General features: G+C 39.3%; 1 protein-coding gene across 1 annotated transcript; it reads right to left on the bottom strand.

Moving 5' to 3' along the window:
• Positions 1-240: 240 nt before the first annotated feature.
• Positions 241-728, bottom strand: LOC133288185 (uncharacterized). The gene is made up of 2 exons (XM_061485892.1): positions 416-728; positions 241-353 (listed from the first exon to the last, which is right to left on the bottom strand). Exons 1-2 carry the CDS (start codon positions 726-728, stop codon positions 241-243), a joined length of 426 nt encoding a protein of 141 aa, XP_061341876.1.
• Positions 729-12645: the final 11917 nt, after the last annotated feature.

The following is a 12645-nucleotide window of genomic DNA, read 5'->3' on the forward strand; positions in this document are numbered from 1 at the left end:
TCAAGCAGCAAGTAATGCAATCCAAGAATCAAGAACCAAGCCTAAGCAGAAATTTCTATCAAACCCTGTGATTCAAGTACAATCCATGTATAACACACTAATCATGAGAGAACAAGAAAATCAATCAATTCTATCTTTTTTTCTTTCTTTTTTTAAATCCAAACATGAAAAATAAAACTACTAAAGGAAGTGAACTCCCTGTCCTCCTTAAGGAGGGTAAGCAACATCAAGCAGCCGAAGCTATGCATCCATCTGTGTCTCTACAAACTGCTGTTGTGCTCCTTCATAAAAGGGCTTCAAATGATGCCCATTCACAGAGAAAGTGTTTCCAGTCTGCTTATCACTTAATTCAACTGCACCATAAGGAAAAATATCAGTAATAACAAAGGGCCATCCCATCTTGATCGAAGTTTACCAGGCATGAACTTAAGACGGGAATTGAATAACAGCACATTCTGGCCCACTACAAATTCTTTCCTCAGGATCTGCTTGTCATGGAATGCCTTTGTCTTTTCCTTGTATATACGTGAGCTCTCATAGGCATCCAAACGAAGCTCCTCTAACTCTTGCAGCTGTAGTTTCCTTTCTCCCCCTGGCTGGATTAGGTCCATGTTACACTGTTTCACAGCCCAATATGCCCGATGCTCCAGCTCCACTGGTAAGTGACATGCCTTACCATAAACAAGCCGGTAAGGGGACATCCCAATCGGAGTCTTATAGGCATTCATGTATGCCCACAAAGCATCTTTCAACCTCTTGCTCCAATCCTTCCTATTAGCATTGACAGTCTTCTGAAGGATTTACTTAACTTCTCTGTTTGAAACTTCAGCTTGGCCATTTGTCTGTGGATGGTATGTTGTAGCTACTTTGTGGAGGACTCCATATTTTTTCAGTAAGGCATCCATGCTCTTATTGCAAAAATGCGAGCCCTGGTCACTGATAATAGCTCGAGGAATGCGAAACCTGCAGAAAATATAAGAACAGACAAAATCTACAACAACAGCAGAATCATCAGTTCGAGTGGCTTTCGCCTCAACCCACTTAGAAACATAATCCACAGCTAAGATAATGTAAGCAAAACCAAAGGAAACAGGAAAGGGACCCATAAAATCAATACCCCAAACATCAAAAACCTCACAGAAAAGTATAGGGTGTTGGGGCATCTCATGTCTACGGGAAATGCTACCTGCTCACTGACAATTATTACAAGACTTACAAAACTCATAAGCATCATGAAATAGAAAAGGCCAGAACAAACCAGCATCTAGAACCTTCCTAGCAGTTCTTTGTGGTCGAAAATTACCACCACAGGCAGATGCATGACAAAAATTCAAAAAGAAAGAGTCTCACTATCAGGCACACATCTCCTAACCACTTGGTCACTACAAAATCTCCACAAATAAGGATCATCCCAAACATAGTATTTAGACTCACTTTTCAATTTCAAGAGCTGAGCCCTAGTGGAGTCAACAGGTAAGACACCAGCAATCAAGTAATTAACTAAATCAGCAAACCAAGGGAACTTACCTTACAGCTGTAGAAGCTGCTCATCAGGGAAATCATTCCCAATAGGTATAGGATCAGATGGAAGAGAGGTGATGCGGCTAAGATGATCAACAACTTGTTTTTTCGCTCCACTTCTATCCTTAATCTCAATATCAAATTCTTGGAGCAGCAACATCCACCGAATGAGTCTAGGCTTAGCATCTACTTTCTTTAAAAGAAATTTCAAAGCTGCATGGTCAGAGAAAACAATAACCTTGGTATCTAATAGATGACCGAAACTATCAAGAACAAATGCTATAGCCAAGAGTTCTTTTTCAGTGGTCGTATAGTTAGATTGAGCAGAATCCAATGTCCTGGATGCATATGCAATGACATGTGGGGCCTTGTTGACCCACTGAGCAAGAAAAACTCCAACAACATAATTGGATGCGTCGCACATCAACTCAAATGGAAGAGACCAATCAGGTGCACAGATCACAGGAGCTATGGTTAGGCAGCGCTTCAGATGATCAAACGCTGCCTTGCATGCATCACCAAACTCAAAGTCAATGTCTTTCTGAGGAGGTTGGAAAGTGGAAGAGCAATATTGCTAAAATCCTAAATGAAGCACATGTAAAAACCTGCATGGCCAAGAAAAGAACGAACTTCCCGCACATAAGCGGGGTAAGGCAAAGCAGTAATAACATCAATTTTAGTAGGATCCACTTCAATACCCTTTTTAGAGACAACATGTCCTAAAACTATCCCTGACTCAACCATGAAATGACATTTTCCAAAATTCAACACAAGATTGGTTTGAATGCATTTGTTCAAAATTCTACCCAGATTACCCAAACATGCATCAAAAGAATAGCCATAGACACTAAAATCATCAATAAAGACTTCCATGCAATCCTCTAACAACTCAGAAAAGATGCTTACCATGCAACGCTGAAAAGTACCTGGTGCGTTGCAAAGTCCAAAGGGCATCCGCCTGTATGCATATGTGCCAAAGGGGCATGTGAAGATCGTCTTCTCCTGATCCTCAGGTGTAATGTGGATCTGAAAGTAGCCTGAGTATCCATCCAAAAAATAGTAGTGGGATTTACCAGCCAACCGCTCCAACATCTGATCAATAAATGAAAGAGGATAGTGGTCCTTGCGGGTTGCCTGGTTGAGCCTACGGTAGTCTATACAGACTCTTCAACTGTTTTGAGCTCTTGTTGTAATCAGCTCATTATTCTGGTTGGCAATCACAGTGACTCCCGACTTCTTAGGGACCACCTGAATAGGGCTAATCCACTGGCTATCAGAGATGGGGTAAATCATTCCAGCTTGCAAGAGTTTTGTTACTTCCTTCTTCACCACATCTAGAATCAGTGGGTTCAAACGCCTTTGGGGTTGTCTCACTGGTTTAGCTCCTTCTTCAAGTAGAATACGGTGCATGCATGTAGAAAGACTAATGCCAATGATGTTAGCCATTGTCCACCCAATTGCCCTCTTATTTGCTTTCAGCAAGGTTAACAATTTATCCTCCTGCTCAGGTAGAAGGTTCATTGCCACAATGACTGGTAGCTGCTCATTCTCCTCAAGGAATGCATATTTTAAATGGTCAGGCAGAACCTTCAACTCCAATTTCGGAGGCTGCTCAATGGATGGAAGATATGTAGTTGGTGGTGCAAGTTCTGCAGAAAACAAGTTAGCAGCTGTGCCTGTAAACAAATTCTCAGAAAAAGAATTAGGATCATCAATAATATCAGCAGACAATTCAAACAATGCAGAATCACAATAAGAATCAGAATCAAAATCTTGTTCATCAATCAATGCATCATTAAAACCAGAAAGTATGATGCTATTTCAGCACACACAATGCACTCTTGAATATCACCACAACCACAGAAATCAGAATCACGAGTAGATGAAAAATCAGCAAAATCAGCAATGAATTCAGCAGAAACATCATCAACAACTTCATCTATCACATCAATGCAGAAAACAGAATGCTCCTCCCTAGGATGTTTCATGGCAACAAATATATTAAAATGCACAATGCTATCACCAAACTCCATGGAAAGAGTACCAGCAAGAACATCTATCTTGGTCTTAGCTGTTCTCATAAAAGGCCTACCAAGTATATTTGGTGATCTATTAGTAGCAATCTCACTCTCGATTTCTAAAATGTAGAAGTCAACAGGAAAAATCAGATTATTGACTCTGACTAATACATCCTCAATCAAACCAGATGGGCGAATACTACTCCAATTAGCTAATGTAACCACAATACTAGTAGCACACAAATGACCAAGACCAAGAGACTTATACACAGATGCAGGCATAACATTAATGGAAGCTCCTAAGTCTAGCATGCAATCATGAAAAACAGAATTGCCAATCACACAAGGAATAGTAAATGTCCCTGGATCTTGACACTTTTTAGGCATGGGCTGGATGAGTGCTGATACATTCTGACTCAGGCTAACTCGCTCATCTCCTTTCAGTCTTCTCTTGTTGGTGCACAGCTCCTTTAAAAACTTGGCATATCTCGGAATCTGCTGTATTGCATCCAGAAGAGGGATGTTCACCTCAACCTTTCGGAAGGTGTCAAGTATCTCTTTATCTTGAGCATTTGTTGATTGCTTCTTGGACTGAGTGGCTCTTTGAGGGAATGGCAGAGGGATATGGACATCAGATGTATCAGTGCTCTGCTTCTTGGAACTAGTGTCACCTCCCTTAGATGACTCAGCAGCAACTTGGTTTGGCTCTTCCACTTGCTTTCCAAACCGCAGAGAAATAACACTCACATTTCAGCTTCCTTTTGGATTTGGAATTGTCTGGGATGGAAGGGAGCTGCCACTTGCTTGTTGATTCTGATTCAATGATGTTGCAAGTAGGCCAATCTGTGTTTGCAGATTCTGCATGGAAGACTCAGTCCTCTACTGGAACTGCGGATTATTAGTTGCCATCTGTTTGACTAAATCCTCCAAAGATGGACCATTGGTATTGGCTTGCTGCTGCATTGGTGGCTGCTGCATTTGTTGCTGCTGCATTTGCTGTGAAGGTGCAGATTGTTGGAAATTATGCCTCTGCTGTGAGGGTACAAACTGCTACCTCTGCTGGAATGGTGCACTTTGCTGATTCTGGCTCCACTTGAGATTTGGATGATTTTTCCAGCCAGGATTATATATATTAGAGAAGGGATTATTTTACTGCTGCTGCTGGTACTGTGGCTTTCCAAGAAAAACTGCAGCAACAGACTGATCAACTTGGAAACCACTGTCTTGAAAGGAAGGACAAGCATCTGTGGGGTGAGAAAGATCACAGCAGATGCCACACAGGTTGCTTGTCTGTCGAGCAGAAGGTTGCACTGTCTGTGTCACTGCCAACTGCCTCACCATTGATGTCAACTCATCAAGCCTGTTCTCTATTTTCTGGTTATCTGTGCTTGATGCTCCTGCTGCTGCCACTATTGGATTTTGCGTTGGAGAAGTTTGCACTTGGAAAACTGAACTGTTGTTTGCTCTAGTGCCAAATTGTTGAGCATTGGCTGTTATCTCAGCAATCAACTCTTTTGCCACAACAAGTGTTTTATTGCTCAGGACTCCTCCACTAGCTGCATCTAATAGATTCCTATCCATAGGCAGCAACCCTTCATAGAAGTAAACAATCAGGAGATTTTCTGGAATCTGATGGTGTGGACAGCTTGCACAAAGCCATTTAAACCGCTCCCAATACTCATGTATGTTCTCCCTATTAGCCTGCTTTATGCCACTGATATCCTTTCTGATTGTGGTGGCTCTGGATGAAGGGAAGAATTTCTTCAGAAACAATCTTGACATATCATTCCATCTTGCAATGGAGGAAGGTGGCAAGTAGTACAGCCAGTCCTTAGCTCCACTGTCTAAAGAGAAGGGAAAGGCACGCAGCTTGATTTGCTCCTCATCCACCCCTGGTGGCTTCATAGTGCTGCAAACTACATGGAACTCCTTCAGATGTTTGTGAGGATCCTCACCTGCAAGACCATGAAATTTAGGAAGCAAGTGTATCAGTCCAGACTTAAGCTCAAAAGGTACATCAGGGTTAGCATAACGAATACACAGAGGCTGCTCATTATTAGCATCAGGTGCAACCAATTGCTTAAGAGTCCTATTATCCATGGTCGCAGAATCAAATTAATTACCAAAAGAATAAACACTATGTAAAGGGCTCGAACAAACAGACTCAACAGACTCAGATTCTAAGATATGCTCAGGAACAACTCTACTGTAAGTCAACCTACGAGCTCTAGTAGCAGCATGCAATGATCTCTCTATCTCAGGGTCATATGCATATAAATCGTCAACACTGGTAGTACTCCTAGTCATGCATCATAGGTAAAAGCATACAACAGTAAATCTTGAAGGGCTATGCCTTGATGACTTTGACCTGGACAACCTCCTCCTTCACGTCACCAAATTTCAGGTCAATCGGAGCAGCAAAAACAATAGCAGAAATACCCGATACGTCTTGAAACGACAAAGAAACACTAAAATGGGTTAGTAAACGATAGAATTTGGTAAAATTAAGGGTCACCTCACGCCCTTTTAGGGCGTGATTTATGCTCAGAAGATCGATTTCCTTTGGGAATAGAACTCCGGAAGCCAATCCCTCAGACAGAAGTTTTACCGATTCCCCCAAATTGCCCAAAATTGCCCTAAAACGTAAACCATAATGCAAAAAATTCAAAAACTGAGATAAGATGCATGTGCAGAATCAAATTCCGATGCAGAATCAGACTCACAGACGAGTGCAAACGTAGAAACAAGCAAGACGCGCTAAAACGAGAAAAATGCAGAAAATAACCAAAAAGAAACGAGACAGAAACGAAACAAAAAACGAACGAGAAACACAAAACATCAAATCCGATGATCATTATTTTCCCATAATCGCAATCGCGAACCTCAGATCGAATATCCACAATCGCACGATATCGATCTGAGTTAGGGTAAAGAAACGAATCTGATTAGAGAGTAATCGCGAATCCGCTAGACAGATCCATGGAATCCCTTCCCCTTAGGTTGATTAAAGGGGTTTTAGCTTAGCATGGCTAGGATAAACATGATTAAAAATTAAAATAAATAAAAATAAGAAAAAGAAAAGACGAAGAACGCTTCAAAGAAAATGTTTTGATCCTCAAATTCGAAAATTACAGGAGGAATGAAAGTTTCCTACTCTGCCGTCATATATCCCTACCCAAATCGGGTTGGGGCTCAGTTCTGATCGGCCCATCTATAATACGAAATAAAATAAATAAAAAATAAAATAAAACTAAAAGTTGGGTTTAGGCCACTTAAGTAATTGGGTTCTAATTTAAATTACAAGTCCAATAATAAAATAAAACTTCAGCAAAACGCGTCCAAATTGGCGTCAGAAATAAACCAGATTCCAGTCCGAATTGGGCTCAAGCTCTTCCTAAGAATTGTAGTCAATTCCAGTCTGAAAAACCCAACAAGAAATGAGTGAATCCGACAACTGTGGACCGAGATATGGCCACAATACAGAAATAACATGAAGCTGAAAAATTCTGACGAAAATAAATTAAACCTAATCAAAAACTAAAAATCTAAATTAACTCAAAACATCATTATTTTATTCAAATAAATCCTAAAAATACTAATCAAGAGTAACAAATAAGTGCAATAAAATATGAGTTATCACTCAGCAAATCTAAGTTCGAGCTGGAGATGAAGGTTCAGGGTTTATCTTCCGAGCTGGCTGAGGTGAAGAAATCTTTGGAATTGGCCAGGGCTAAAGCAGACGATTTGAGAGTCGAAAGGAGGCCCTCTCTGGATCTTTGACCGACAAGGATGTTCAGATCCAGAAGTTGCAAGCCGACTTTGATGAGGTTCGAGCTGTGATCGTAAATGTCGCCACTGATTCCTTTGCCAATGCCATTGCTCAAGCTCAGGTTCTGAACCCTGGCCTCATCACGAAAGGGATGGATGTTTTGTACAGTGTGAAGGAAGGTTCCATTATTCCTGGAACTCCGAGTTTAGAATCTCCTGAGGAAGAGGAAACTGAGGTCGAGGTCAATGAAGTCGTTCTTCCTCGTGATGCAGAATGAAGGGGTTGGTATGCCTACTTTTATGATGTACTTTTTATTTTGGGGGCGCGAGCCCCATTTTAAATTTGTATGAACATATTTTCCGTTTTAATTTGGCTTTATACTTTTCAATTTCCATTTTGTCATTTATATTTCTGAGACCGTTGCTTTGATTTACTTCTTATTCTATCTGTATCCTTGGTTTCAATTCTGATCTTGTTTTTATTGCACTCTGACTTATAATTGCCGAGTTAGCAAAATTATTTTGATCAATTTAGAAATAAGTCTTGTTCGTCAACAAAAGGTATTCCTTTTTAGATGATTAAGCTCGAAGGCATGTATTATTTGAATAGAAATCGATATGCATTAAAATTGAGGTCAAAGCTCGTATTATTTGCATTTAACTAAAATCTATCTACATGACTGAGCTTAAGAGCTCGTATTATTTGCTTAAAAATAAATCTATCTACTTGACTGAGCTTAGAAGCTCGTCTTATTTGCATAGAAATAAATCTGTCTACTTGACTGAGCTTAGAAGCTCATCTTATTTGCATAGAAATAAATCTATTTACAATATATTGCAGGTCGGACTTTGTGCTTAGCTGCAATAAGCCTTGAGCTTGTTCGCGTTCCAAGTTCTTTTGACCGGCTTCTTAGAGATGGTCTCTAATGTATAGGCTCCTCTTCCCAGATTTTCCTTAACTCTGTAGGGGCCTTCCCAATTTACGGCGAGCATCTGACGCGAGCTGTCGAACTCGCGCAAATTAAATATATTTTTTTAGGGTCAGAAAATTTGTTGTAAAGTGGAAACCCTAAGTCGTCTCTCAAGGAGATTGTTTTGGTAAAAATCGCTTATGAAAACAAAAAATAAAAAAGGGGTTTTGGATTTTGGTTGAATAATTAAAAGACAGAATATAAAAATTAGGATTAAAAACTTGTAATTAAAAATTAACCAACCTAAGGTTAGGGTTCCTAGGATGTCTTTCCTTGGATAAAAATTACCAAATTCGCGATTAATCTCAATTGAATCAGAATCCTTATTTTCAATTGAAAACAATTTGATCATCAAATTTGATGATCATTCTTTTTCCAAAATCGCAATCGCGAACCTCAGATCGAATATCCACAATCGCACGATATCGGTATGAGATAGGGAAAAGAAAAAAATCTGGTTAAAGAATGATCGCAAATCCGCTAGACAGATCCATGGAATCCCTTCCCCTTAGGTTGATTAAAGGGGTTTTAGCCTAGCATGGCTAGGATAAACACGATTAAAATTTAAAATAAAATAAAAGAAGAAGAAGAAAAAGACGAAGAACATGAAGAACGCTTTAGAGAAAATACTTAGATCCCAAAATTCAAAAATTACAGAATGATCAAAAGTTTCCTACTCTGTCGTCATATGCCCCTACCCAAATCGGGTTAGGGCTCAACTCAGATCGGCCCATCTGTCTATAATACGAAATAAAATAAATAAAATAAAATAAATCTAAAACTTGGCTTTGGGCCACTTAAGTAATTGGGTTTTAATTTAAATTAGAAGTTCAATAATAAAATAAAACTTCAGCAAAACGCGTCCAACTTGGCATCAAAAATCGACCAGCTTCTAGTCTGAATTGGGCTTCGATCTCTGCTTAAGAATTGTATCACTATGCGTTATCTGAAAAACCAAACAAGAACGGATTCAATCCGAGTGCTGTGGACCGAGATATGACCAAAATACAAAAGTAACGTAAAGCTGAAAAATTCTAACGAAAATAAATAAAACTCAATCAAAAACTAAAAATCTAAAATAACTCTAAAAATCATTATTTTATTCAAATAAATTCTAAAAATACTAATCAAGAGTAAAAAATAAGTGTAATAAAATATGAGTTATCAAATTCCTCCACACTTATTTTTTGCACTCCTGGGAAAAAACTAGAATATAAAAAGAAAGCAAAGAAATAAGAAAAGAATGAAGATCAACCTATCCTTCCTAATAATTAGCAAGTATACAAAAGATAACAAAAATCACAAATCTTGAATAGATAAACCAACCAAGATAAAAACTCCTTAATCTCAAATCACAAGACCTGTCAATTTCAACTGCAACTGCTAACTACACAAAAATGGTTCCTCATAGGATGCTCTCAATTTTCTCTCAAGTGTATGAGTTAATTCAATATATCACTCAAATCAACTCAAAAAAATCATCCTACCATAGGCTTGCTCAAGTTCTACTTCTCCACTGCTAATAACACATGCATGCACAAATCAAGAGGGCTTTATGCAGGGTTGTAATGGGGCTGAAGTAAAGGTATGGATGAATATGGAAGAGAAAGCTAAACACCCCAGAAATTTACAAAGAGCAAAAGTTAAGAACTAAACTAAAAATAAAACAAATATAAAGAATAACAAAACCTTTTTTTTGCTTTTTTTTTAAACAATAATACAGACAAAATATCCAGATGATTACCCCCCACACTTAGACTTTGCACGTCTTAGGCAAACCCCCACACTTAAACAAAACACTACAGTAAAACCAATACTCAGTAAATCTCCAGGATGTGGAATTAATTGGTTTTTCACTTAGGCTTATAATGTGGTTAAGAAACAAGGGTTACATAAGGCACAAAAGGGCTAACCAAGGGAATACAATGCAAGGATGGCTATTTGGCTAAAGTGGGAAAGAAAAGAAATAATGTCTCAATCATATTCATGCATGCAAGTGAACAATACAGTTTCAAAAAGAACAAGAGCAAGTTCTAGAGGACAACAATCAAGAGCAGAATCACAAAAGAAAGAAAGATTGGCCTACAGATGAAGACTATGTCTACAGGATCAAAACCTCACAAGGGTATACCAAATCATGCAATCAGCAGCACAGAATCAAGTAGCGAGTAATGCAATCCAGAATCAAGAACCAAGCCTAAGCAGAAATTTCTATCAAACCCTGTGATTTAAGTATAATCGATGTATAACTCATTAATCATAAGAGACAACAAGAAAATCAATCAACTTTTTTTTTTTTGAAATCCAAACATGAAAAACAAAGCTAAGAAAGCAAGTGAACTCCCTGTCCTCCTTAAGGAGGGTAAACATCATCAAGTATCCGAAGCTCTGCATCCATCAGTGTCTCTACATGCTGCTGTTGTGCTCCTTCATAAAAGGGCTTCAGACGATGCCCATTCACAGTGAAAGTGTTTCCAGTCTGCTTATCACTTAATTCAACTGCACCATAAGGAAAAATATCAGTAATAACAAAGGGGCCATCCCACCATGATCTAAGTTTACCAGGGATGAACTTAAGACGGGAGTTGAATAACAGCACATTCTGGCCCACTGCAAATTCTTTCTGCAGGATCTGTTTATCATGGAATGCCTTTGTCTTTTCCTTGTATATGTGTGAGCTCTCATAGGTATCCAAACGAAGCTCCTCTAACTCTTGTAGCTGTAGTTTCCTTTCTCCCCCTGACTGGATTAGGTCGATGTTACACTGCTTCACAGCCCAATATGCTCGATGCTCCAGCTCCACTGGTAGGTGACATGCTTTACCATAAACAAGCCGGTAAGGGGACATCCCAATCGGAGTCTTATAGGCAGTACTGTATCCCAACAAAGCATCTTCCAACCTCTTGCTCCAATCTTTTCTATTAGCATTAACAGTCTTCTGAAGGATTTGCTTAACCTCTCTGTTTGAAACTTCAGCTTGGCCATTTGTCTGTGGATGGTATGTTGTAGCTACTTTGTGGAGGACTCCATATTTTTTCAGTAAGGCATCCATGCTCCTATTGCAAAAATGCGAGCCCTGGTCACTGATAATAGCTCGAGGAATGCCAAACCTGCAGAAAATATGAGAACAGACAAAATCTACAACAACAGCAGAATCATCAGTTCGGGTGGCTTTCGCCTCAACCCACTTAGAAACATAATCCACAACTAAGAGTATGTAAGCAAAACCAAAGGAAACAGGAAAGGGACCCATAAAATCAATACCCAAACATCAAAAACCTCACATAAAAGTATAGAGTTTTGGGGCATCTCATGTCTACGGGAAATGCTACCTGATCTCTGACAATTATCACAAGACTTACAAAACTCATAAGCATCATGAAATAGAGAAGGACAGAACAAACCAGAATCTAGAACCTTCCTAGCAGTTCTTTGTGGTCGAAAATGACCACCACAGGCAGATGCATGACAAAAATTCAAAACACAGTGACTCTCCAACTGTTTTGAGCTTTTGTTGTAATCAGCTCATTATTCTGGTTGGCAATCACAGTGACTCCCGACTTCTTAGGGACCACCTGAACAGGACTAACCCACTGGCTATCAGAGATGGGGTAAATCATTTCAGCTTGCAAGAGTTTTCTTACTTCCTTCTTCACCACATCTAGAATCAGTGGGTTCAAACGCCTTTGGGGCTGTCTCACTGGTTTAGCTCCTTCTTCAAGTAGAATACGGTGCATTCATGTGGAAGGACTAATGCTAATAATGTCAGCCATTGTCCACCCAATTGCCCTCTTATTTTCTTTCAGCAAAGTTAACAGTTTATCCTCCTACTCAAGTAGAAGGTTCTTTGCCACAATGACTGGTAGCTGCTCATTCTCCTCAAGGAATGCATATTTTAAATGGTCAGGCAGAACCTTCAACTCCAATTTGGGAGGTTGCTCAATGAATGGAAGAGGTGTAGTTGGTGGCGCAAATTCTGCAGAAAACAAGTCAGCAGCTATGCCTGTAAACAAATTCTCAGAAACAGAATGAGGATCATCAATAAGCAGGCAATTCAGACAATGCAGATTCACAATCAGAATCAATAACAAAATCTTGTTCATCAACCAGTGCATCATTAAAACCAGAAAGATATGATGCTATTTCAGCACGCACAATGCACTCTTGACTATCACCACAACCACAGAAATCAGAATCATGAGTAGATGAAAAATCAAAAAAATCAGCAAGAAATTCAGCAGAAACATCCTCAACAACTTCATCTATCACATCAATGCAGAAAATAGAATGCTCTTCCCTAGGATGTTTCATGGCATCAAATATATTAAAATGCACAATGCTATCACCAAACTCCATGGAAAGAGTAC

The sequence above is a fragment of the Gastrolobium bilobum genome, unplaced genomic scaffold (genome assembly GCF_033153095.1).
Source record: "Gastrolobium bilobum isolate Gb01-03AN ecotype WA unplaced genomic scaffold, APGP_CSIRO_Gbil_v1 utg7961, whole genome shotgun sequence".
Lineage (NCBI taxonomy): Eukaryota > Viridiplantae > Streptophyta > Magnoliopsida > Fabales > Fabaceae > Gastrolobium > Gastrolobium bilobum.